The sequence below is a fragment of the Labrus mixtus genome, chromosome 5, assembly GCF_963584025.1.
Source record: "Labrus mixtus chromosome 5, fLabMix1.1, whole genome shotgun sequence".
In the NCBI taxonomy this organism is placed as follows: Eukaryota; Metazoa; Chordata; class Actinopteri; order Labriformes; family Labridae; genus Labrus; species Labrus mixtus.
The window spans coordinates 27,892,564-27,916,375 of NC_083616.1; the positions used below are offsets into that span (position 1 = coordinate 27,892,564).

At 41.1% G+C, this 23,812-nt stretch overlaps 2 protein-coding genes and 1 long non-coding RNA gene across 4 annotated transcripts in view; 1 reads left to right on the top strand and 2 right to left on the bottom strand.

Moving 5' to 3' along the window:
* Window positions 1–833: 833 nt before the first annotated feature.
* The window catches only part of LOC132974891 (uncharacterized), an 84,130-nt gene continuing 61,151 nt past the window's right edge, over window positions 834–23,812 (bottom strand). Inside the window, exon 2 of the long non-coding RNA XR_009673149.1 lies at window positions 834–1,408. This is a non-coding gene — a long non-coding RNA (uncharacterized LOC132974891). The remainder of the gene's footprint in view (window positions 1,409–23,812) is intronic.
* lrrc2 (leucine rich repeat containing 2) lies at window positions 2,425–9,280 on the bottom strand. 2 transcript variants are annotated; one of them, XM_061039155.1, is made up of 10 exons: window positions 9,168–9,280; window positions 6,133–6,277; window positions 5,382–5,497; window positions 4,982–5,070; window positions 4,732–4,888; window positions 4,384–4,520; window positions 4,010–4,155; window positions 3,372–3,524; window positions 2,854–3,035; window positions 2,425–2,602 (listed from the first exon to the last, which is right to left on the bottom strand). In XM_061039155.1, the coding sequence occupies exons 2-10, from the start codon at window positions 6,267–6,269 to the stop codon at window positions 2,553–2,555; spliced, it is 1,167 nt and encodes a 388-aa protein (XP_060895138.1). In that variant the 5' UTR covers window positions 6,270–6,277; window positions 9,168–9,280; the 3' UTR covers window positions 2,425–2,552. The 2 variants fall into 2 exon arrangements, with proteins under 2 accessions (XP_060895138.1, XP_060895137.1); XM_061039154.1 differs by having other exon boundaries at window positions 4,982–5,073.
* LOC132974882 (protein FAM240B) lies at window positions 16,376–23,483 on the top strand. The gene is made up of 3 exons (XM_061039185.1): window positions 16,376–16,528; window positions 17,447–17,568; window positions 22,823–23,483. The coding sequence occupies exons 2-3, from the start codon at window positions 17,447–17,449 to the stop codon at window positions 22,953–22,955; spliced, it is 255 nt and encodes an 84-aa protein (XP_060895168.1). The 5' UTR covers window positions 16,376–16,528; the 3' UTR covers window positions 22,956–23,483.

A 23,812-nucleotide genomic window follows, 5' to 3' on the forward strand; every position in this document is an offset into this window, starting at 1 on the left:
TCCTACATGATGCAGGACATTTGCTGATTTCTGCACTTTAATTTCTCTGAACGTGTGCCTCTAATCATTCATGCTCACATCTGTTTTTATATCAAAACAAAGACGCTGAATGACGTCTACGTGTCGTGTATTTGCAGTTGCTTTTCTTTTATCTTGTTAAGAACATAATTTTGAATAATATCTATGATAATAATAATAAAGAAATGTATGATATTTAAAACATGGACTTGTTTGTTTTTATTTATTGTGTTTTTATGATGACAAATCAAGAAAAACATTTTTAGGTCACATTATGTAGAATCCACTTCACCGTGTTTTTCTAACACTAATATGTGTCTCTAGTCTGTCTACAACAATAGGACATGGAGCGAGAAAGCCCGAGACACCCGAGCCCTTCCTGAGAGGGGGCGTGGTCAGACATAGCTCATTTACACATTTAAAGGTACAGACACAGAAACAGCCTGTTCTGAGCAGGGCTGAAATAGAGGGGTTTATAGACATGATCAAATACAGGATCAGAGTGGATTTAGAACAAGAAACTTCACACACATGTTTTGAGGAGCTCTGAGACTTATTTAAACTGGATGAAGAGGAGGAGAATATGTGACCTTTAAGAGTAAAAAAGAAATCCAAAGACTAAAATGCAAACCAGAACTTTATTACAAAATAAAAATGTCAGACTCGCTACAATCAAAGCATCACACAGAAACCCTCTCAAACAGAGACACTCAAAATACGAAGGTGAAAAAAATACATATTTCCATTAATTTTCTAAGTTCCTAATTAGCATATAAGAAACAAAATCACTAATAAGTGTTTTTTTTTCTCCACATTTCAGTTCAATAAAAAGAGATCTCTTTGTTTGTGAGAACGTCTTTGCAGTTTAACGTCCCTCTAACAGAAAATGTGCAAACTACTTGTTCATGATTTAGTCGAGTCAACAAACAAACCGTTTCAACTGTAAATCACTTTGTCCTGACAAACAAATCTTCCACTTTTTGGACAATCAGCCTCGTTTTGGTCACAATATTTAAATCTTCATGAGACAAACAGGAAACATTAAAGTCATTGAGCTCGCTGCATAAACCAAAGACTCCTCAGAATGATTCTCAAATACCTGACAATTCAAAATACTGATAAAGTAAAAGATTTAGAAACTCAGCCGGAGTCAAAGTGCTGTGAATGTTCAAAAACAAAACTTTTGAAACAATGGAAAAGAAAAGCTGAAATGTTTTAAGTGCTGTAAAAATCCAAAGTCGAAATGATAACGAATGAAATCAGTTAGTAAATAAATGTTTCTTTGATAACATGTTTGTAAAGATTTTTTTTGTCAAAGTTATTTAGACTTTTCTTTTTAAATCAATTTTTCTCAACATGTTTCAACTTGAGGGACTAACAAACTTAAAATCTCAAAATTTCAAATCAGAAATTCCTCCAATTTTGACTTTAAAGGTCCAATTAGTGATATCTGTAGTGAGTGAGATGATAAAGTGATCTTACTATCTGATCAGACATTAAGGAAACATGCTATGTTGAAGTGCTGGCTTCTCTGACAACAATGCAGCAGCCAGTATGTCCTCCTTCTGACTTTAGATTCTGGTCCTGAATGCTCTGGATTTGTTTGGAGGTAGGCGATTTTAAGGCTCCCCCACACGGCCGTTTTGGACGCCCCTCGGTTTGTCAGATATGAGAGCAGTTATCAGGTCAAACCAACAGGTGTTGCAGCGTTGGAAGCGGGCAAGAGAAGTGGTTCAGATAGAAGTGATTGTACCCGACCTAAAAAGCCTCTGCATGTTTCTAATAAGCTCCACGAGCAGAAACGTGCTCAAACTAGGATCAATATTGGAGATGCTTTTGAAAAATGGAGAGAGGTTAGAACACAGAAAGGTTTACAGACCGATGCAGAGCTGGATAAACACTGAAGCTTCAGTGTCCACCACATGGCAACCTGCGTGAGTATCGACTCTAGAGAGGAGGGGGGGGGGGGGGGGGACAGCTCTCTACAATGTTTAGAATTTTGACTGCAGTACCCATTTCAAACACTAGGCGTCAGAGTTACATACTGCTCCTTTAAGTCATAACTTAATAACTTCACATGAATTATTCCCTTTTTTTATTATTCGTCACTCTTGTGAAATAAACAAAGCTCCATCCATATGTAATCTTACCAAACATAAAAACAAGTGACTCAAACATCACGGCTCACTGTAACATTCAGGACGACCTTCAACCACAATCTTTATCCTTACTGATATAATAAAAGGTATTTTTATTTTATCTGAGTCAAACACTATTCGCTTTTGGTACTAAAATAAGGTACATTTATGATGCTACAGTCTGGTGGTACATAACCTCCAATGACCCTGAGATCTAATATTTTTTATTTGTATTACACAGCAATAACGATGCATCACTTTTGACGCTGAGTAGTTATCAAGGTTTGTTGAGGTTTTTTTTAATGTTTTTTGATTTAAAGAAATTCTTGACAAGTGCAGCTTCATATTATCTTTGAGACATTCAAATTTCCTTTTCTCTCTTCACCTTACTAGTCCTCACAGCAGACAGGAGATGGTGACCTTGGTGGTGGAGTAGGGGACGGCGTCTTGTGAGGGACAAACAACAAGTCCACTTGTTTATCGGACAATTGCTAATCATTATGAATAAACTCTTCATCTTGACATATGAATACAAACATTTCCATTTAATATCAGAGTAGTTTTTGTAGCTTTACTGTGAAATATAAGAATTTGTCTGTATAGCATTCACCCATTAAAAATATATTTAAAGCCTTAAGATGAAAATATGAATGAATAATGAGTTGGTTATAATGAAATCTGAAGTTTAGTGTCTCACCTCTGTCCTCCAACGAGCTGATGTACGCCTCCATAAACTCTTTCTCTCTGCTGTCTTTCTTCACCTCCTCCTCCTCTCTCGGCTGTCTCCACCTCTTCTTCTTGTTCTCTTTCTTCTTCTCCTCCTCCTCCTTCTTCTTCTTCTTCTCTTCACTGGTTGGGTTGTCGTACAGTCGAATAAACCTGCCAGGTGAGAAGAGAAAGGGAGTTTACCAGAGACGAGCGCTTGTGACATACCGGAATCTGTTCTTACTTTCCTTTTTTCTTTTTTAATTGTAAGAAAAAAAACATAATAGATCAAATATTCATGTGGAGTTCCACAAGGCTCAATCCTGGGTCTACAACAGTTTTTTTTAATGCTACCACTATGTAACATCGACACCACAGTATTGGTTGTATCTGTTATATAAGCTGAACTTGCCCTCAAGCTTTTTTTTATTTTTTTAAAGCCATTTAAACTTGTTTGTCGCCAGTTTAGTATTTAGACTTAAGAGTTGTAGTGCGGGTGTGTTTGTATACTTGATTTCAGGGTTGTAGCACAGTTTGGTTGGGGTACAGATAAGCTCGTCACCGCTGACGACGATCATCTTGAGCGTGGAGATGTTGCAGAGACAGTGAGGGAGGTACGGAAGGTTGTTTTTATGGACGAACAGGGTGACCAGCTTCTCCAACCTGCAGACACACACACAGAACTCTACAGTATTTATACCATGGACTGTGTTAAATAGTGGAGCTCCTCCTACTGACTGGTTGCAGTATTGGTCATAAGCTCCACCTCTTCCATGTTAACAGATGGGACATGGGTCTAACTATAAAGTTGAAATACACCTTAAATACATTTTTCTTAAACAAGGTTTCTGTTATTATAGTCAGTTCTAATAATGCTGATTTATGTCTGAGTGTTCATTTTTCTGAGAAGTTTTAATTTGTTATATGATTCTGCAAAAGGGAGTATAACTCAGTGATTGACAGCAAATCCTGTGGTGCTGTGTTCACCAGTTTATCAGAGTAGAGGAGGAACGGTGCAAGGAAACGTAACAAGCACTCAAGCTTACCTTGTCTAACTTCAGCTCACATGTCTCAGGTGTCAAATTAAACTCTAAATTTCTCCAAATGTCTGCCATTATTTACAATGTAATGATGATGTCATCAGTTACCTGTCCATGTCCTGCGGCAGGTCGGTCAGACGGTTGTTACTCAGGTCCAGCTGCTGCAGGTTGCTCATCCTCAGAGAACAGATGGGGATCGATATAAACTTGTTCTCCGCGATGTCCAGGTGAACCAGCTGCTTCAGGCTGCTCAGCTGACCGTGACATCATCAGCACAGTGACATCATCACAACAAAATCTGAACTGACAATAATGTATTGTTGGGTTTACTTTTCCACATTATAGGCTGACAGAAAGGTGGATGTACAGATTTATACCGCTCTCATGGCAGACCCATGAAAACAAAGCTATAGACAGTTAGCTTAGCTTTGCACAAAACACCAATAAAGGGGGAAACAGCTGCCCTGGTTCTGTCAACTTACCTCAAACGGCAGCTCGGACAGATTGTGGTTTCCTGCCAGTTGGAGCCTCTCCAGGTTCTCACAGTTTCCGAGCTCTGGAGGAACTTTGGATAGACGGTTGTAACTGACGTTTAATTCCCTCAGTTCTGTCAGTTTACCTGAGGACGGAAAAGGTTGTTTTCTAAGTTAGCTTTAGACACATTTAGTTATGTAGGGAATAAGATGACTTTAATGTGTTGTTTTTGATTTTATTCTAAATAACTGGAAGTGATTCGAGAATTCATTAAACTGAGGTTGGACCAAATTCAGTTCGGGGCTGAACGAGCTCGTTTTTGTAATCACGTTTGGCATCTTGTGTATGATCCTTACCGATCTCAGGCGGCAGCTCTGCGATGACATTTTTGGGGATCTCGAGCACTGTAAGCTGGGTAAAGCATGCCAGGTAGTCAGGCATCTTACGGATCTGCGTCCCTGTGACGTGCCACTCCTTCAGGTAGGTCATCCACTGCAGCTCTCTGGGGAACTCCTGCAAAAGAATATTCGTTCAATATTTACCAGGTATTGTCTCATAGATGAAATTGTAGAATATCTTCAGTCAGTCCTGAACGCGTTCGCTAACCGTCCAACGATCTCCATCCAGCCGTAAGATCAGCTTGCTCTGCTCTGGATCCTTTTGATCCTGTGGGTCTTTCTGATCCTGCTGTTCTGCTTCTGACAGATAAACAGAACCACTATCAACATTAATAAAATACAACAGCACATCATCTGCGTATATAGACAAAACAACAATATTAACAACAAATATAAAAAGAAAGTACCAAAGTAAAGACTATTACAGCTGTAGTAAGCTGTAAACGGCTACATTTATAAATAATAAATACAGCGCCCAAAACCATCCCCCAAAACTAGGGACTTTTTGAGGAACTATGTATGTTCCATTGTGTACGACTGTATATTCTTGTGTGTTCACATGTTTTGTCATGTTTACCTGTGTACACCTGTGTATCTGTCATGTTTACCTGTGTAGGGCTGTAAATCAGTCAGTGTAGATCTCTCCAGGTAATGATGCAGCAGGTCACGTTCTTGAGTCTTCAGTGTCTTACAATAGATACGATACTGCCACTGCTGGTCGATTCTTTACACACACACACACACACACACACACACACACAAACACATGTGTTAATGGAGCGTCTGTGGCTTCATATTAGAGTCATATCAGTATCCAGACAGACTGGATGTTCCCTTTCATTCTCCAAACTCGTGACCTTGCTGCTGTCTGGAGGCCAGACGCTGACCTGGCGTGTACCACAGCGCTGATGTTAGGATATAAATAGCAGCATGTGTGTGTTCATATTACTAATATCAGCCATGACTCTCTTAGTTCATGACGACTCAGCTATGCACAGGTCTGACTCAGAGGTGAAACTGTGACTTTCATTACAGAGTTTGTTCACAGCTGGTCGGGGATTTGTAAACTTAAAGTTCAGGTTCGGTTTAGATGTGTGAGAGGGTAAATACTGCTCACACACACACAAATATAGACTGTTGTGCATACTTTAAATTCAAATCTATCGAGGCAAAATATCTTATATTTGGACGCCTCTACTTTTGAACCTTTTTGAAATGAGGTATGAATCCGTCTTTCTGACTTGTAACAGAGTTTTTCTACACTGATTTAATGAGTTGTTGTAGGTCCTCAGTACTTCTGTGTTTTCTCTAACTGACTGTGACAGCTGACAGCTAACTTTACAGCTGTGATCGTCTTACTTTGGGAGCGCGCTCTTCTCGACCCTCTCCTGCTCCTTCTTCTGTCTCTGTCTGTGTTTCTTCACTCGGACCTCCCAGATCCCCTTGAGCAGAGAGAGATCGCAGACCGGGACGTCCAGCTTCCTTCCCAAACCCATCTCTACTCCTGGAGGGAAAGAAAAGATTAAGATCCCCTATACTGGGGAAAATGCACTGTCATGCAATGTGTCTCCAGCTGATTGGGAAAAAATGTGCAAAATTATAAACAATTTGAAAAAAAAAAATATTTAGAAGATTATAACCTTCCAGAAATGTGCACAATGTGTAATACCTCTAATGATCCTCTGGTTAGATGATGTTCTAGTATCAGGTATGTAGAGGCTAAGCCGACGCTTTAAGCCGCTGAGGCGCTAAACCTGGATTTACTAATTGACGCACTAACGTTACCTTGTCAGATGAATGAAAGTCCAAGTCAAATTTCAGTGTTGATCATGCCATTCATTTATTTACTTCCATTTGGCTCAACATGTCCATATCTCGATACCAAAAAACACCAGCTTTTAAAGGGGACATATTATGAAAAATCCACTTGTACAGTGTTTTTGAACATATATTTGGGTAACCTGAGAGTCTACTGACCCACAAAATGTGAAATAAACTCATCCAGTCCTTTGTTTGTGGTCTGCATAAGTCTTACAACACAGACCAAAATGCACCATTTCAAATTTGCTCTCCTTGTGATGTCACAGTGGGATTCTGGTTAAAAAAATCCCCTCCCCTCCCCTGGTATCTCCCCCTATGGACTCCACCCCCAGCCTAGAGCAAAACTTTTGCACAGGTCTGCCATTTTTATTCTCGCTAGTGAAGGAGTGATGTCTATGGGGAAAAACTCAGGGGGGGCTCAGTATTTAAAGAGACACACACACCAAAACGGAGCGTTCTGAGAGAGCTGGTTTATACAGGGTCACAAACCTCCTCTGGTGCTTGATTCATGTTATACTTTGACCAAAGCACAGCACAGATGTTTCATTTAGACCACAGGGGGACTGATTGAAAAGGTGGAGAAGGTGGATAATATGTTCATTTTAACTCTTGCATGCCACTGCTCAACGGTCAAAAGACTGTCTTCCCTTCCGGCAGGAACACCTGACCGGTAACAAAGGTTCCTACCTAGATGACCATCAATCACCCTGTGAGATCCCATCCACAAACACCACATATTATATTGAAAATCTGCTCCAATATGGTGTATTATGTCTTTTCTCACTCCTCTGTGTGCTGCATGTAGGCACATGAATCTGTGATACCTGGTCATTCATACACTAATAATAACTTCTTCTACCTGAATGTATCAGACATGATTCAGCTTATCCTCCGAGACCTGTGATCCATGTAATCAACTATTGTCTTTAAATATCTATTTATTCAGGGAGCATTGTCACTGCAGGGCTCTTGTAACAGAGTGGTGTCAGGCCTTTAATTAAACCGTGATTTGATCTTGTTTAGTTTTGTATTTTGTATATTCTCAGAGTTTTATTTTGTCTCATTCTTCCTGGTGTTACTTGTTTGCCTTGTGTGTTTCTTTATCTTAATGTTCTCTAATTTAGTCTTTAGTGTTTCCTGTTTTATTTTGTAGTTCTTGATCCCAGTGTTTCTCATCATTCTTCCTGCCTCTGTGTGTTTCCCTCCAGTTCAGATTGCCCTTATTGTCTTCACTTGTGACGTTTGTCTCACCTGTCAGATTTTCCCAGTGGTCTTTTGGCTTCCTACCTGTGATATCTTGTGGTTCCTTGTGCTTTTGACTGTTTATGGATTTTTTCAGTTTGGACGTTTTTTCGCCTTTTTGTTGAAATAAATTATTTTTATTTTTATTCTGCAATTGGGTCCAGTTACTTATTTATTGAACATTGTGACACTGTTAGTATGAGCGTTGCACTCTGACCTCCCTGCAGCAGTGAGTCTCAGACATAAATACGACAAACATTACGACTGCTGGACGGTTTAGAAGCTGCTCATTTTTCTGATGAGTCTGCCAACATAACAGAGAAGTTCAGAGCTACAAGAGAGGGTCTATGTTTAAAAAGATTCTTAAGGCTCATTTTTCCTCTTCTCTATCTGCCTTGTATGAGCTGTGTTTTTTGGTCTGATAAAAACAATGGCAATATGTCAACATTTGCCAATATGCAGACGATAATCGATTCTATATGTTTAATTTAACTAAACTTAGTTTCACTCTCCTCTTCTCTTCTCTTAGTTTAATTCTATTTTAGATCAGTATGTATCAAGTTATCTGTTGTTCAACAATTTCTGATGCTCTGTTCTCGTTTTCTTAAAATAATATCGGCTGGATTGTCGGAAAGCTGAGTTCAGACATTTATGATCCTCAGAGGATGAACCTCAAAGATTACTGAGAGATTACAATATTCACACGCTTAACATCTAGACATGCTCCGATAGGATACAATGAAGTGGACCGTATCATGTTGTGTCGTATCAGAATTGAATCATATCTTGTCTTATCTAATCGTAATTTAATCATATCGTGCTGTATCAACCTGAACTCGCTCTCCTGCTTAATGTTATTAATGTTTATCTTATTAAAGACATGTTATAAAACAGTGACATGTGGCTCTTTTAGGTCCTACTTGGAGAAAAAAAATCCAGTAATTATTTATAAAATGGAAACATTATAAGCAGAAATGATTCTTTGCAAGTCATTTCACCTTGTTTCCTACACATATTTTAGGACAGAAAGGTTTTTTGATTGTGGCTCTTAAGTCTAACACGGCTGAGTACCACTGTAAATATTGTAAGAGATAAAGGAGCTGGAACTCGGCTTCCCACGAAGCCTCAGTTATGTTGTATCTGCTGGCTGTTTATGAAGGAGCATTTTAAGAGCTGCTAATCCGTCTGTATCCTCGGGTACAAAGTTGTATTTCCTCTGTGTGTGTGTGTGTTTGTAACCCATCCTCTCTCAATGTGACCCGTCAGAATGTACAGAACAACACAAATCAACATCAACCTGTTTAAAGACAAATAAGAAGGTGTGTTCTTACCTGAGAGTCCCTGCTCACGTCCTGCTCTCTTTCACCAGCTTGTTTACTCAGATGTGACGGCGTGTGTGTTTCTGTGTGACACAAAGTGCTATTTTTACCGGCTGAGATTTGACCCCTGCTGTGTGTGTCTGTGTGTCATATGATGCCCCCTCCCTCTTACACCAAAGCATGTATTCAGCTCACACATGTTTTCTTGTTATCGTTTCTTATATCTTAACAATAAATATCTCATGTTTTTGTCCTCACAGATTTAATGGAGTCACACTTGATTTTTGAAGATTCATTCTGATCAGGCGGAGAGCAAACTCACAAAGATTTAGTTTTATTCTTTATCACCAGCAATGGATGAACGATGTGTAAAACAGACATTTAAATTAAAATACTCCAGAGTGAAAAATACCTTGTTGGAAGTAAAAGTCCGTACAGAAGCATTAAAAAATATACTTAAGTATTAAAGTAAATGTTCTTACTGTGCAGGAAAATAGATTATGATTATCGATGGATCATTGGTAACATTTTTTTTTGTTGTAGAGGAATTTATCAAACAAATGCAGTAAAGTTAAATGTAGAAAAAAATATTTAATGGAATAGTACAAGTACAACACTTCAGGATATGATACAATACGATATGATACAGTATGATATGATGTGATTTGTGGGATAAACAGAAAATCAAGCTGGGTTTGTGATGTTTTTGGTTTTACAAGCAGAAAAAAACAAATAAATTCAGATGGTCTGACTTTTGAATTTTTTTTAATTAATCTAATAATTATTCTTTAATAATTTTATTCTTTTAATTTATTTTTTGTGTTTATTTGTTTCAGGAAGAGAAATCCAAACAGCTGTGAATGATCCTGTTTTCTGTTCATCTAAAAATATCTGCATGACATTTACAGTCAACACAATGTAAAGACATGAACAACACGTGTGCTCACCACCTTTAAATACATGCACAGCTTCATGATGGCGTCTTTAGCTTCGTACTGTAGTGCAACTAACAGTAGCTGCAGGAAACTCAGAAGCAGGCTGCATGTTTTTAATATACACTGGTGTGTTTTTCCTTATTATTATTAACTTTTAGAAATCCAGATTTTAGATTGATCAGATGAGATTTAAAGGGGACATGAATGAAAAATCCACTTGTACAGTGTTTGTGAACATATATTTGGGTAACCTGAGTGTCTACTGACCCACAAAATGTGAAATAAACCCATCCAGTCCTTTGTTTGTGGTCTGCATAAGTCTTACAACACAGAGAAAAATGCTCCGTTTCAAATATGCTCTCCTTGTGATGTCACAGTGGGATTCTGGTAAAAAAATCCCCTCCCCTCCCCTGGTATCTCCACCCATGGACTCCACCCCCAGCCTAGAACAAAACTTTTGCACAAGTCCGCCTTTTTTATACTTGCTACAGAGGAATGATGTCTACGGGGAAAACTCAGGGGTGGCTCATTGCATTTAAAGAGACACACACACCAAAACGGAGCATTGAAACGGTAGAAAAGGGGTATGCTATGTCCTCCATAATCCATACGCAAAGTACTTTATTTTGTAAATTGATAATGTTTTTTCTATTCTGTTATGTTAGACGGACTGGATGGAGGCTGTAACAGTTTGTGATAAAGCTCTGTCAGGTCAAAGGTCAGCAGCAGTCTGGTGTAGCTCTGCTGTTTGTCCACATGAGGGTGCTGCTACACAGACAAAAAAAACCTGTGAGCTGAGCTGTGTCTCTGGTTTCTAAATCCTGCAATGTCTGATTATTTCTTTCAGCTGTTTCCATCAGAAAGTTTAACTTTACATCAGGATGTAATCATAATGGTTTAATGGTTCTATTTGGAGTTTGAAGACATTTATATAGCTTCACATGTTCTCTTTATTTTCACTGAACGTGGACATGTTGATCTTCTGTTGACTTCAGCTCTGACCAGGTGAAGCTTATTACTTTATGAGGTACACCTGGCCTCAGTGTTAAAAAGCCCAGTGCTGAGTTCAGGAGGAGGGGAGGCTTTTGGAGTTGGGACTGCAGTGACGTGCCTCTCAGTCAGGGAGTGTATTGTCTAGTCGATTTAGTCCTGTTTAGTCATTTTCATGTCTTGTTAAAATCACTTGGTTTTGACTTTGTAGGTGGGGTTTTATCTGCTTCATTGGGTCGGTTTGTGGGTTGTTGTAGGGCCGAAACAATACAAAGATTCACTCATAAGGCCCTGACACACCAAGCAGACGGCAAAGAACTAGTGGCAACGAAGGTCGCCTGTGGCGTTGCCTCATGTCGCTTCACGTCCAAAAAATTGGCTGCAAAGACTGCAGCCGACGGCCAACCACCACGAACGTTCTGCACATGCGTGAAAGGAAATAACTCTCCATGCCAGCAGGGGGCGGTAGCTCGTTGTCATGATACGAGAAGACCATTTTAACGCTCAGTCACCACTGGTATTATAGGTAGTCTACTAATGGAGAATAATGTCTGATAAAAAAGTTAAAAATGGCGCTGGCGTTGTCAGCCCTTTGTCTTTTTGTGGAAAAAGAAAAGAAGAGGCGACAAATAAGGAGAAACCGCACTAATGGGTGAAAGCGTGGATACTACAGCGGCATGCTCTGAGTCTGTGAGGAGAGCTGGAGAGAAATGAAACCTCCGAACAGCCAATCAGAGAGATTCCTCTCACAGACGCCGATTCAACATGTCGAATCGACCAAAAGCAGGCAGACAAGTAGTGACGGAGACGGACACACCGCAAAAACTGGGGCGACCACCGCTCACCGACGGGCCAACTAGGACCTACCTATAAAGTGAATCACCTGAATCCAGAAGTGCAACTTGTGTGTCTCACTTTAGTAGCCCCCTAAATATGGCTCCTACACTCTGTAAAGCTGAGGTTAGCCGCTGACTCAGCTGATAATTCTCCATCAGACACTATTATGTCGCTGTGTCACATTGTTTTAACATTGTTGTCTCATGTATCGTTATCACTGACACACAAACAGATTTGTCTGAATGTTTTATAGCAGCCACAGATCCCTCTCGTTCTGCTGTTAATCCAGTCAGCTCGACACGCTGATATCTGGAAGTGTTTCATACAGACAGACAGATAACTGCTGTCCCTCTAACACAAGCAGTCCCACTGTTCCTCCTACAGAGTTTTAAATCGTTTGCATGTTTTGGTAGAGGCTAAAATAATGAGAAGCTTAATTACACAGGATAATAAATTCACTTCCATTTTCAGGAACTGACATGTTTTTATGTGCGGAAACTTTCAGGCTTCAGAGATTCAAACTGCTCAGACAAAAAGTGTCTAATTTCAGGTGGAGCATCCTTAGAAAGACCCAGTGTTTGCGTCCTGTGTAGCCCGCTCAGGCTGAACTAAAAGAAGACGTCTGGTCTACGGAGGATTCCTTGTTTGCCTCATCAGCTGTCCCCGCCTTTACCATGTAAAGTGCTGCTTTCTCAGCAGTCGCACTGGAAATGACATCACGAACATCACTTTATTGTACCTGCTACTTTAAAGATAATTTGAAGTTTCAAAGACCCCTTTGTTGCTCTTTAGTATCGTTGGCTATTTGATTGATTTGAAACCAGTTACTTACATTTAAAAGTGTTTTACTCGGCTGCTTCTGATTCTGCCAGCTTGTTTGAATTACACACAATGAATCTCAGGATATGATAAGCCGCACAGGATGCACCAGATGTATCCTTCGTTGGCCGAGGAAAGTAGTTCGCACAATGTGACAGCCTTTTAAGTGACACTGTGACTTAAACAAAGAGCAACAATGGAGGACGTGGAGCAGAGGTCTGCACCTCCGAGGTCATCTGTGACGCAGTGCTACACGTTGACATTAGTTGCAAAAAATTGAAAACAGCATTGAAATGACTCGCTTGAAATTAAAGCTGTCGCACAGGAAGTGACGATTCTTTCGACCAATCAACGGACTGCAGAGTGTCTATCTCCATCCTTTAGGGTCGGATCGGTACGCTGGCACCGCAACAGAAGGGTAGCAAAAAAGTAGGACGGTGTGGTTTGGTTATTTTGAAACCATTTCCATCTTTTTACAGCGGAGAATAGATGCTGTACTGTACCGTATCAAACCAAACTGTACGAACCACTTGGTGGAAACGGGGTCACAGATCCTTCAGGTGGGTTCAGATTCTCATGTTGGTTTGAAGCAGACTCTCACATTTATGTAAAGTTCAATGACCCTTGAGTAACTCTCTCTGTTCCACCTCTACTCTAGGAGGAGCACAGCCAGGGCGAACAGGATCATGAGTGATCCCCACCACCCAGGTAACGGACTGTTTACGTGGCTACCCTCTGGCAGGCGCCTTCGACACATCAAGGCGAACACAGAAAGACTCAGGAAGAGCTTCTTTCCTCAGGCTGTCCGGACTGTAAACTCCACTCTCCTCAGTTAAAAACAAAACAGACCTGTGACTACATGATGCACACACACCACACATTCCAATCTGCACTTTACACACTGACACTTTACACTGTTTACATTATTCTATATTATATATTTTGTATATTCAAATATTTATTTTTAAATTTACATTATATTCTATTTTACTGTATATATGTGTATTAGTAATTTGAGTGTTTATTGCATGGCCTTGCGGAACAGTCTTTACATTTCACTGCACATCTGTATGAGCGTGTGAATCTACTCTGATAATCAGGTGCTGGCCACTCCCCCATTTGTTATATTAAAAACATCTCAGAAAACATGAGCACTTAGACATTAATTACACATTATGAAAAGAACTAACTATAATGACAGAAAAAAAAATATTTGACATGCATTTTGATTTTATAGTTTGACTCATGTCCCAGTTATTAACATGGAGGAGGCGGAGCTTATGAGCTATCAGCAGGGGGAGTTCCAACTATTTTGGCTTCACTTTTGGGGCGCTGTCATGTAGTCCATCTTTTTAACTTTTTATACAGTCTATGAGCTAAGCTAACGAGTCTGAACGTCAGACTTCCTGACGTTCAGGGTGCCGGTGTCACATAGCAACAGCCGTGTGATGCTGGCATGTTGGAATTATAACAGCCTGTTTATATTGGTACAACACCCAGTGTGTGTGTGTGTGTGTGTGTGTGTGTGTGTGTGTGTGTGTGTGTGTGTGTGTGTGTGTGTGTGTGTGTGACAATCCGGGGCAGCATCATATCTCAGCCCCAGAGGATTGAAATATCAAACATGTGTTATCACCCAACTGACACACACACACACACACACACTCTGACACACACACACACAGACACACACACACACACACACACACACACACACACAGACACACATTCTGACACACACACACAGACACACACACTCTGACACACACACACAGACACACACACTCTGACACACACACACACAGACACACACATTCTGACACACACACGCTTATAAGATGTCGTCTGAAGTCCATGACATCATTGTTTAAGCAGATCACTTTCTGTTTCTACACACACACTCTCGCACACACACACACACACACACACACACACACACTTTGGGATGACATCATCGTAAACACAGATCATTTGTCAGTAAAGACCTTTGGTGTTTTTTTTCTAGAGTTATGTAATCGAGAACTTTACATTAACTGTGTTGGATCATTTTCAAGGCGTCGCTCTCTCTGCTTTCATAGAAGTGAAATCTAAACGTATCTATAAACAGATGAAATAGCGTGATAGCAGACGACAAACAGCCCTGATTGTTTTATTCGTGTTAGTTCATGCACTTTCTTAATTTTTGTTTTCAGTCATCTTTTCCTTTTTTGCTGACTTCCATGTGAAGCTTTGTTTTCCACCTTTGTGACTTTGTGCCCCGCCCTCATTCTTCTCACATTTCTTTGATCAATCTCACCCGTCCCCTGATTTTGGTAAATGGTAAATGGACTTGAGCTTGTATAGCACATTTCTAGTCTCCTGACTACTCAAAGTGTTTTGACACCGCAGGTCACACCTACACATCCACACACTGATGGTAGAGGCTGCTGAGTAAAGAGACCATCAGAAGTTACTAATCCCATTCATACGTCCCTGACAAAGCAGCGGGAGCAACAAGGGGTTTAGTGTCTTCCCCAAGGACACATCGGACATGTTGCTGCAGGAGCTTGGGATTGAACCCCCGGCCTCCTGGTTGAGAGATGACCGACTCTACCCACTGAGCCCCAGCCGCCCCAGCTCCACAGTTTCAGCAGCACATCTCTTGGCTCCAAATTGCGACAGCAGTGGAATATGTTGGTGCCTGTTAGAAGGGTGATTTGGCTTCACTGTAGAACAACAGAAGGAGACGGAGATGCGCTCTCCTTTTTAATATAAACCGTATATATATATATATATATATATATATACAATTGTTGAGTCGAGCAGCTGGTGAGCCAACTGGTTTGATTTGTTTGTTTATTTTGATAATGTTTAGAGGCTGCAAGTAAGTCGGGCAGAAAGAAGCTGCTTTTTGCTTCCTTTGGTTTTACCATAAAAGTTAGAACACTGTAAAAGTAAAAAAAAATAAAAATTGTGGTACCACAGTCTTTAAATGTATAACTCTTAACATTAACGGCTGAAAGTACCACGAGAAATAAACAAACGTGTCAATTTTACAAAGCAAAAATGTCCGCAGTGTACAGTATCTCCCCAGAAGTTGCTGTGTGGATTAAAAAATAGAAGAAAAAGAAACCTTCACACATCCATTTCATGAGTGTCTACAAAGAGTGAGAAGCTCAAGACCCGCTGGCTGTGTTGTTGTCAGAGCCATGTTTACATGGACGGTACGGCCGGGTGTCTCAAAACAGCAGTTTGTTTTGCGTTAGTGCTGGTGCTCAAGGGCGACATCTACTGGATCAAAAAGTCGAACATTCTTCCTTTAAAGATAAACTCCCGCACTCTGTTTTACTTGCAAACAAACATTTTATCGACACTAGACGTTCATGACCTTCATGCTGTGCCGACTGCAAAACATCTCAGTGATCTAAATGTCTGTACATCTATTATCAACAAGTAGTAAAAGTGTCCGCTGACTTTTGGTCAAACGTGTAGAAGAAAAACTGCCACTTCCTCCCTGCGGTGGTCAGAGACAACCTCAACATGGTTTGGCTTCATCAACCAATCAGAAGCGAGAGTTTAATCAAGTATACTAATAAAAAAGTAACTAAAAATAGATGAAATCACACCTCTGATCTCTTCCTCCATCCTCCCCATCACCCTCTCTCTCTCTCTCTCTCTCTCTCTCTCGCTCGCCCTCTGTGTCCCTGCAGTCCAGTTAAAAACCAGTACAGTGTGGGGAGAGAGAGATGGACGAGAGAGAACCAGAGAGCACCACACAGAGAGAGAGAGGCTGCGAGGCTGACGGACTGAACCAAGGTTTGTGTTTTTGTTCTTTAGTTAAATCTAAAATATTTATGTGTTAATTAAAATTTTATCTGTGTGAGTTTACGGTCTTAGACATTTTATAAATCAGTTTATTTGATAATACTCAGGAGTGAAGTTAAAATATTTATTTTTATCTTCTTTTGCATCTCTGCTGTCTTTACATACAGCTGTAAACATTTTTAAACTGCATTAAGGTTTATCGTCTTACAGAGACATGCGTTGGACACAGTTCACTTTGATGAATCTAAAGCAGCTGTGTGGATTCATTTCATCTGGTTATGGTTTGTTTTACTGTAATAGAAGAGGTCTTTAACTATTGTTCTTTATTTCATTCCTTATAGCTGCTGTGTTGAGTTTCTGGTTTAGTTTAGTTTTTTGTTAATTTCAGTGTTTGATTTAATTTCCTGTGTCATGTTGTCCCTTTCTTCCTTCATGTTACTTGTTCTCTTGTGTGTATTTTTTTATGCTTTAGTTCCAAGTCTAGTCTTTAGTGTTTCCTGTTTTATTTTGTAGTTCTTGTCCCGGTCTTTCTTGCCTCCCTTTGTTTGGTTTCCCTCCGTTGTGATTGCCTCGATTGTCTTCATCTGTCTCGTTAGTCTTGTTTGTTCATTGCTTGTTCCTTCCCGATCCCTGGAGATAATAACTTTTTATTTTATTGCTTCGAGAGCAACTTGTGAATTTTTCAGCCCTTCACTCATTTTGTCATTTAGGTACCACATATATTTTCTATTTTTAAGGATATCTTTTTGGTACCTCCTTTCCTTTTTGATTGTTTGTTACTTTAAGAGGCTGAAGATGTTTGGGGGCGTGGTCAGTGCGCTGTGACATCACTGTTCACAGGTGTGAAACAAAGTGGTGTTACTTTTTAATCCAATGCTTCGTATTCTATGGATTTTTTTGTTGTTGCAGATGAATCTGGCTCTGATCCATGACAGAAATCACATCAAGACGTTCTGGGAGAAGAGGATCGACTCTGAGTGTCAGCATGTTGAGAGCGAGGGGCAGAGGAGGAACAAGAGCGCACTGAAGAAGTAAGTAACATCATCATCATCATCATCATCATCATCATGTTTTACACTTCAATAAATCTCTATGTCAAGATTTTATCAGTGAGTGTTTTCACACCTGCACAAAACTCCTGAAAAACTCCAGAAGTTTTGTGTGAATGTAAACAGATTAATTTTTCACTCTGACTTCACCCGGAGTTTCTCCTCCAGCCTCCTCGTATTGTTTCTGCAGAAAGTCAGAGTGAGCTGATGTGAGAACGCAGCAGGATATAATCAGGAGAATTCACCTGGACCTAATGGGAGGAGGTGTTGACGTTTATTCCCTGTGATTCATGCACGACCGTAGACTGTCTGCATGTGACCACAACGATCTCTGTGCACGTAATTAAACGGCTGCATAATGTTTTCTGTTCTCCTCTCTTTAGTTGATATCATGATTCTGTCCAACTACACGCAGCATTGCTATAAACACAAACAATCTCATTCAGATCTGGAGGATTTCAGGGGCAGTCCTCCTGAAATGATCTAGATATTTTCAGGAGTGCAGATGTGAAAACGGGCCATTGACGCCTATTATATACATCCCTTCATTTTGTGTAATAAGGTCGGGTGGTCCATCATATACAGAACCTCATGTCTCAGTTTGACGTTATCAGACACGTTCCTCTGACCAGTTCTTTGAGGTTTGGGAAGTCGGCTTTTCTTATTCTGCACTTTATTCCTGGAACAAGATACAACATCATCCTGAAGTCAATCAATCGTTATTTGTAAAGCGCTAATTCATAACAAGTGTTATCTCGAGATGCTTTACAAAAGAGCATATGGGATAATATGCAGGAAGGATTTGTGTTCCTCACGTTCCTGTTGTCCACACTTCCTCACCGTCTGTCTCTTTATTGCCTCTGTAAATGACTCGATATCTCTGTAAATGAGAGTTGTTCCTGGATGATCGCTTGAGTAGAAACAATCAGTTTTATTGTCTGGAAAGAAGAACTAGAGTACCATGTTACCTTCCAACAAAACTCAGCATGAATGCGGTTCCAGTCGTGGTCGACATGTGACCGTCTAGCTAATAGACGTATCTAAAAACAGATCATCTCATTACAACAGCCCCTCGTCTCTCAGCGAGTCGGGGGACATACCTGACCCTCTCAGACAGTGTGTTTGTTAAAGGTCTCAGTAATGATGATGACTAATGAGCTGGAACGTCAGTCGGACTGAAACCTGAACTCACCACACACACTATAGACTGGATCATCACTAGTCCAGAGATTTATAATCTGGTGAGATTTGAAATGGTAATTTAATGGACTTGAGCTTGTCTAGATCTTTTCTAGTCTTCTGACTACTCAAAGCACTTTTTACACCGCAGGTCACACCGACACATTCACACTGATGGTAGAGACTGCTGTGTAAACATCAGAAGTAACTCATCCATTCAAACACTGCAGACGAAGCAGCGGGAGTGACTCGGGGAAGGACACATCAGACACGTAGCTTCTGGAGGTGGGGATTGAACCCTCGACCCTCTGGTTGAGAGACGACCGACTCTACCACTGAACCACAGCTGACTTTAGAAGAAGAGGAAAAAGCAGCTTATAATTAATCTGTCAATCATTACTGAATCTGACAGAGAGCACAACTGAGAGAGAGAACACAAAAATATTTCAACAACTTCTTGATGGATTGGTAAAAAAATAAATAAATTACCACCAGATTTTACTCACTTTGATAATCCTCTGAATTTCCCTCTGTGGCCACCAGCGCTCCAAGATTACTTTAATGCTTTTTATGGAAATATCCCAACAACTAAGAAGGATTGTGTTGAACATGTGTTCCCAGCAGAAGATTTATAATTTGTGTGCTTTTTGAATCCTTTTTTTAAAGCGTGTAAAGTCATGACAAAAGACTTCTTTTAAACAGGCAGGAAACTTTTGCAGAACCAGACTCAGTGCTGGGAATTAGGAATACATGATTAGACACAGTTTCTCTAACATAGCCTGTTCACACACGCACAAAACTTTTGGGCATAAACCGATTAAATTTTTCACCCAGACTTTGAAGTAGGGGGTTCAGTCGATGTGTGAAATATTCAGGAAAACTCTAAATGCGCCAGCGATGATGTTTGTGACTTGTGACCAGTGGTGTAGTGCAGAGTTTATACGCAGCTTTACTGAGTCTCAATAGGGTATAAACACTTCTAAATCTCCTCTGAGTCACACCATTAACAGATTGATCACATTCAGTCAGATGCTGCAGGATGTTGAAGGGATGACCCTCCGTACTCGTATGCACTAACTAAATATGCTAGATGAGTCTTGTGTCGCTGTTAGTAACAGAGGCTGTTTATCCTTTGCTGGACGGGACACTTAAAAAAATCATTTGGGGAAAAAATAAGAGTACGCCCACTTCTTCAGGCACCACTACACCACTGCTTGTGATATTCGATGCACTAGTTAGACTCTTTAATGCTCCTCAGACTGTTCTTTCCCTCGCGTTTAGTGGTCATTTGGATTTATCTATCACACAGTATCTTTTGAGGTCAGCGAGAATCTGACTCTGTGAGGGGACGTGTGTGAACGGGCAACTCAGGAAGATCTCAGGGTCAGACTGTCCTGAAACTTGTTACACATTTTCAGGAGGGGGGGGGGGTCGTCTGAATGGGAGATAGTCTGGACTGAAGCCATTTAAGGCATATACAGTAGAAGCCTATACAACCTCTTATTAAACCTTCACCTCTTAACGTTACATCAGCTATTAGCCATATCCCTCCTAACCCCACTCTTCTTCTCCTCTATCCCCCTTAACCTCAAACCCCCTCTTCAGCCCATCACACCTAATCCCCCTGCTATCCATTACCCTGTACCCCTAATCCCCACCCTATCAATACCGTGTATCTCCTAATCCTCCAGCTATCTGTTACCCCGTGCCCCCCGACTCTGCAGCTATCCGCCCCCCTCCCCGACCCCCCTTCGCCTCTAACCCCGGTTCTAGTCCCTGCTAATTGTGTCCGTTATGTGTGACCCGGCCAGAGGCTGGAAAAACATGTTGCAGAGAGTGGAGGTGATAATCACAGAGTGATGACTGATGGAGGCCGGCTGACACACACGCTGCAGCCACGGATACACACAGGCTCAAATTAGAAGATATTCTGCTCTTAATGATAACATCAGGACTTCTGCAGCCAGCGGGGAGACGGCATTAAATTCTTAACATTTCATCGACGCAAAGTTTCCATTTTAGTCGGGACTTAAAATACATCCTTACTTATTGGTCTAAATACAGAACACTTAACGTGTGAGCTGCAAAGATGCTCGACACCTCGATGCAATCTGCAACTTCTGCGATGTTAAAATCCTCCCAGAGAGATACGGCGAAGTCCAAATGAGACTTTAGTTATTTTATTAAGTTAAATAATCAAATAAGCAAATCATTCAAAGGACACAGTTACTCCAAACTGCTTTAAAACTGTTCCAGCAGAAGTGCTGCAGTTCTTTCTGACCTTACGCTGGTTACCAGTTCGTTTTCAAATTGATTCTAATGGGGACGCCGATGGCCTAGCGGTCCTGTCACTCGCCTCCTGTACAGAGGCTATAGCCCTTCTCACAGCAGCCGTGGGGTTCAAATCCAACTTCAGCTCTTTGCTGCATGTCATTCCTTCCTCTCTCCTCCCAACATTTCCTTTCTCTTCAGCTGTCCTGTTTCAAAAAAAGCTCAGAAAAGAAATAGATTTGAATGGGTCGCCGGATAGCCTAGTGGTTATCTCGCGCGTCCCCATGTACAGAGGATATAGTCCTCCTCGCAGTGGCCATGGGTACAAATCCCACCTCACCTTTTGCTGCATGTCACCCCCCCACTCTCTCCTCTCTCTCTCTTCAGCTGTACTATCTAAAACAGGCTAAAATGGCACCATATATAAACGTCGAACAAAAAGTAAGGACATTTGTGTTTGGTAGATTATTTCTTTGTTGCAACAAAGCTTCTTGGCAATAAATCTTGGTACCACATTTGTAAGGAACATGCATTTGTGGGAAAAGCAGCAGAGCTGAGTATGTGGGTTGCGGCCATGAAAAACTTGCCAAAGCTTCTCTGCCAATGCCAAACAATAAAATGTCCTTCATTTTTGTGTGATGTTTATGTGTCTTCTGTCTCTGCCTGTCTCTTTGTGTCCCTCTTGGTATTTGTCTTTCTTCCTGTCTGTCTTTGTGTCTCTTTTTCTTCTAACGTTGATCTCTCTTTGTGTCAGCCTGTCCTCATGTCTGTCCTCATGTCTGTCCTCATGTCTGTCTTTGTGTCTGTCTTTGTCGAGGTCAGGTGGATTGTCAGCAGCTGAGAGAACAAATGGAATAATCCAGAAAACACGACAGGAAGGTGTTGAAGAGATAGTGAGGACAGCTGACAGTGAGCGTTAGGTTACACACACACACACACACACACACACACACACACACACACACACACACACACACGGTGAAAGTGTGTATTTGATCGATGGTGAAATAAAGAAGTGAAGAGAAGCGCTGATGTGACAGTGATAACTCCCCAGCTGTCACATTCAGATACCAGATCTGACTGAACTCAGCAGCACATTCAACACTACATATGAGCTGAGTATCGCCGCTGCCCTCGCCGTGACCACCAACCACATTCACACAAATTCTACCCAAAGCCTCCGAACGATCTGAACTTTTACTAAAAATACGACGTGATCTACACGTATAAAACACGGTGTATCATCAGTGCGTAGTGTTGAAGTCAAGACCACACTAACCGAGACCAAGACTTACCCGAGACCAGAGTGCTCTGAGACCGAGTCAAGACCAGGACCAGGGCAGGGTGAGAGGCCGAGACCAAGACCATAAAAATGCCGGGGGCATGTCACTCACTCAGACCGTAACATCGGGAAGGTTGTGGCCGCAGCCGGGGGGATAAAAAAAATTGAATTATGAATGAATAAACATTATTTGTTTGTTTTAGAAAGAAGACTTCTAATCACAGAGATGACATGAGGAAGAAGCCCATCAGTGGTGGTCTTGACCGGTCTTGATTTAAAATCTGTAGACCGCCCAGTCTGAGACAAGACAAGACCGAGATGAGACCGAGACCTTCAAAAAGTGGTCTCGAGACCGATCTTTAGAAAAAGACCGATTTCGAGTACTACAACACCAACAAATGAACGCTGGCCCCGTTTGCCCCCCCCAGCAGTCGGGTCAGCTCAGATCACCTTCATTTTAAACCGGTAACCATAAGGACGACCTTCCTCTCTGTGTGTTTTCAGGCTGAGGGGGGAGTGGCTGGTGCGTCTGGAGAACCGAACCAAACACCTGAAGAACCTGAACGAGAGCTACGTGAAGAAGGCAAAGACGGAGAAACCGGCTGAACAGACGAACGAAGAAACTGTGTCATCCTAATGTTTGGAGCAATAAAGTGTCTTGTTGGAAAACAAATATCTTGATCATCTTCATGGTGTTCACTATCTGAACTTCCTTTGGTTCTGTAGAGTTTAAACTGAACCGGGGGGAATCTATTTTATTTACATACTTTATTAATCCTCGAGGGGAAATTATTATTTTAGAGACACACTTCTCACACACGCACACAAACAGGACCTGTAGACATGCATTAATGTGGAGGTTTCAGAGAGGGGAGACCTCCAGAGCTGCTGGAAGGAGTACTGGGTTCGGTGCCTCGACGCCTTGCTCAAGGGGGCCCAAGTACTGAACTCAACCGAACTTCCAGTTACTCACTGAAGAACTGCCGAGGTGCACCAGCTGTCTGTTTGCAAGACGTAAGAAACGGCACCAGATCATGAAACTATGAGTATCAGGATGCATCAGTTCCAATTCTCTCACTGCAAAAACAACTTTCAACAAAATGTTTGAGACACTTAAAATTCTGTAATTATCTTTTAATGTATGGAGAATAAAAAAGTTTGAATACTCTGCTTGTTGTGGTCTAAAGTGCTTCTTCAATAAATTCTCCAAACTGCCAGGAATATCGTTTAAAGGATCAACCAGTAAGATGTGTAGAGAGTGAAATGATAAAGTGAGCTTACTATATGATCAGACATTAAGGAAACATGTTGAAGTGCTGGCTTCTCTGACAACAATGCAGCAGCCAGTATGTCCTCCTTCTAACTTTAGATTCTGCTCCTGAATGCTCTGGATTTGTTTGGACCAGAGAAGGTAGGCCGTTTTGGACGCCCCTCGGTTTGCCAGATATGAGAGCAGTTATCAGGTCAAACCAACAGGTGTTGCAGAGATGGAAG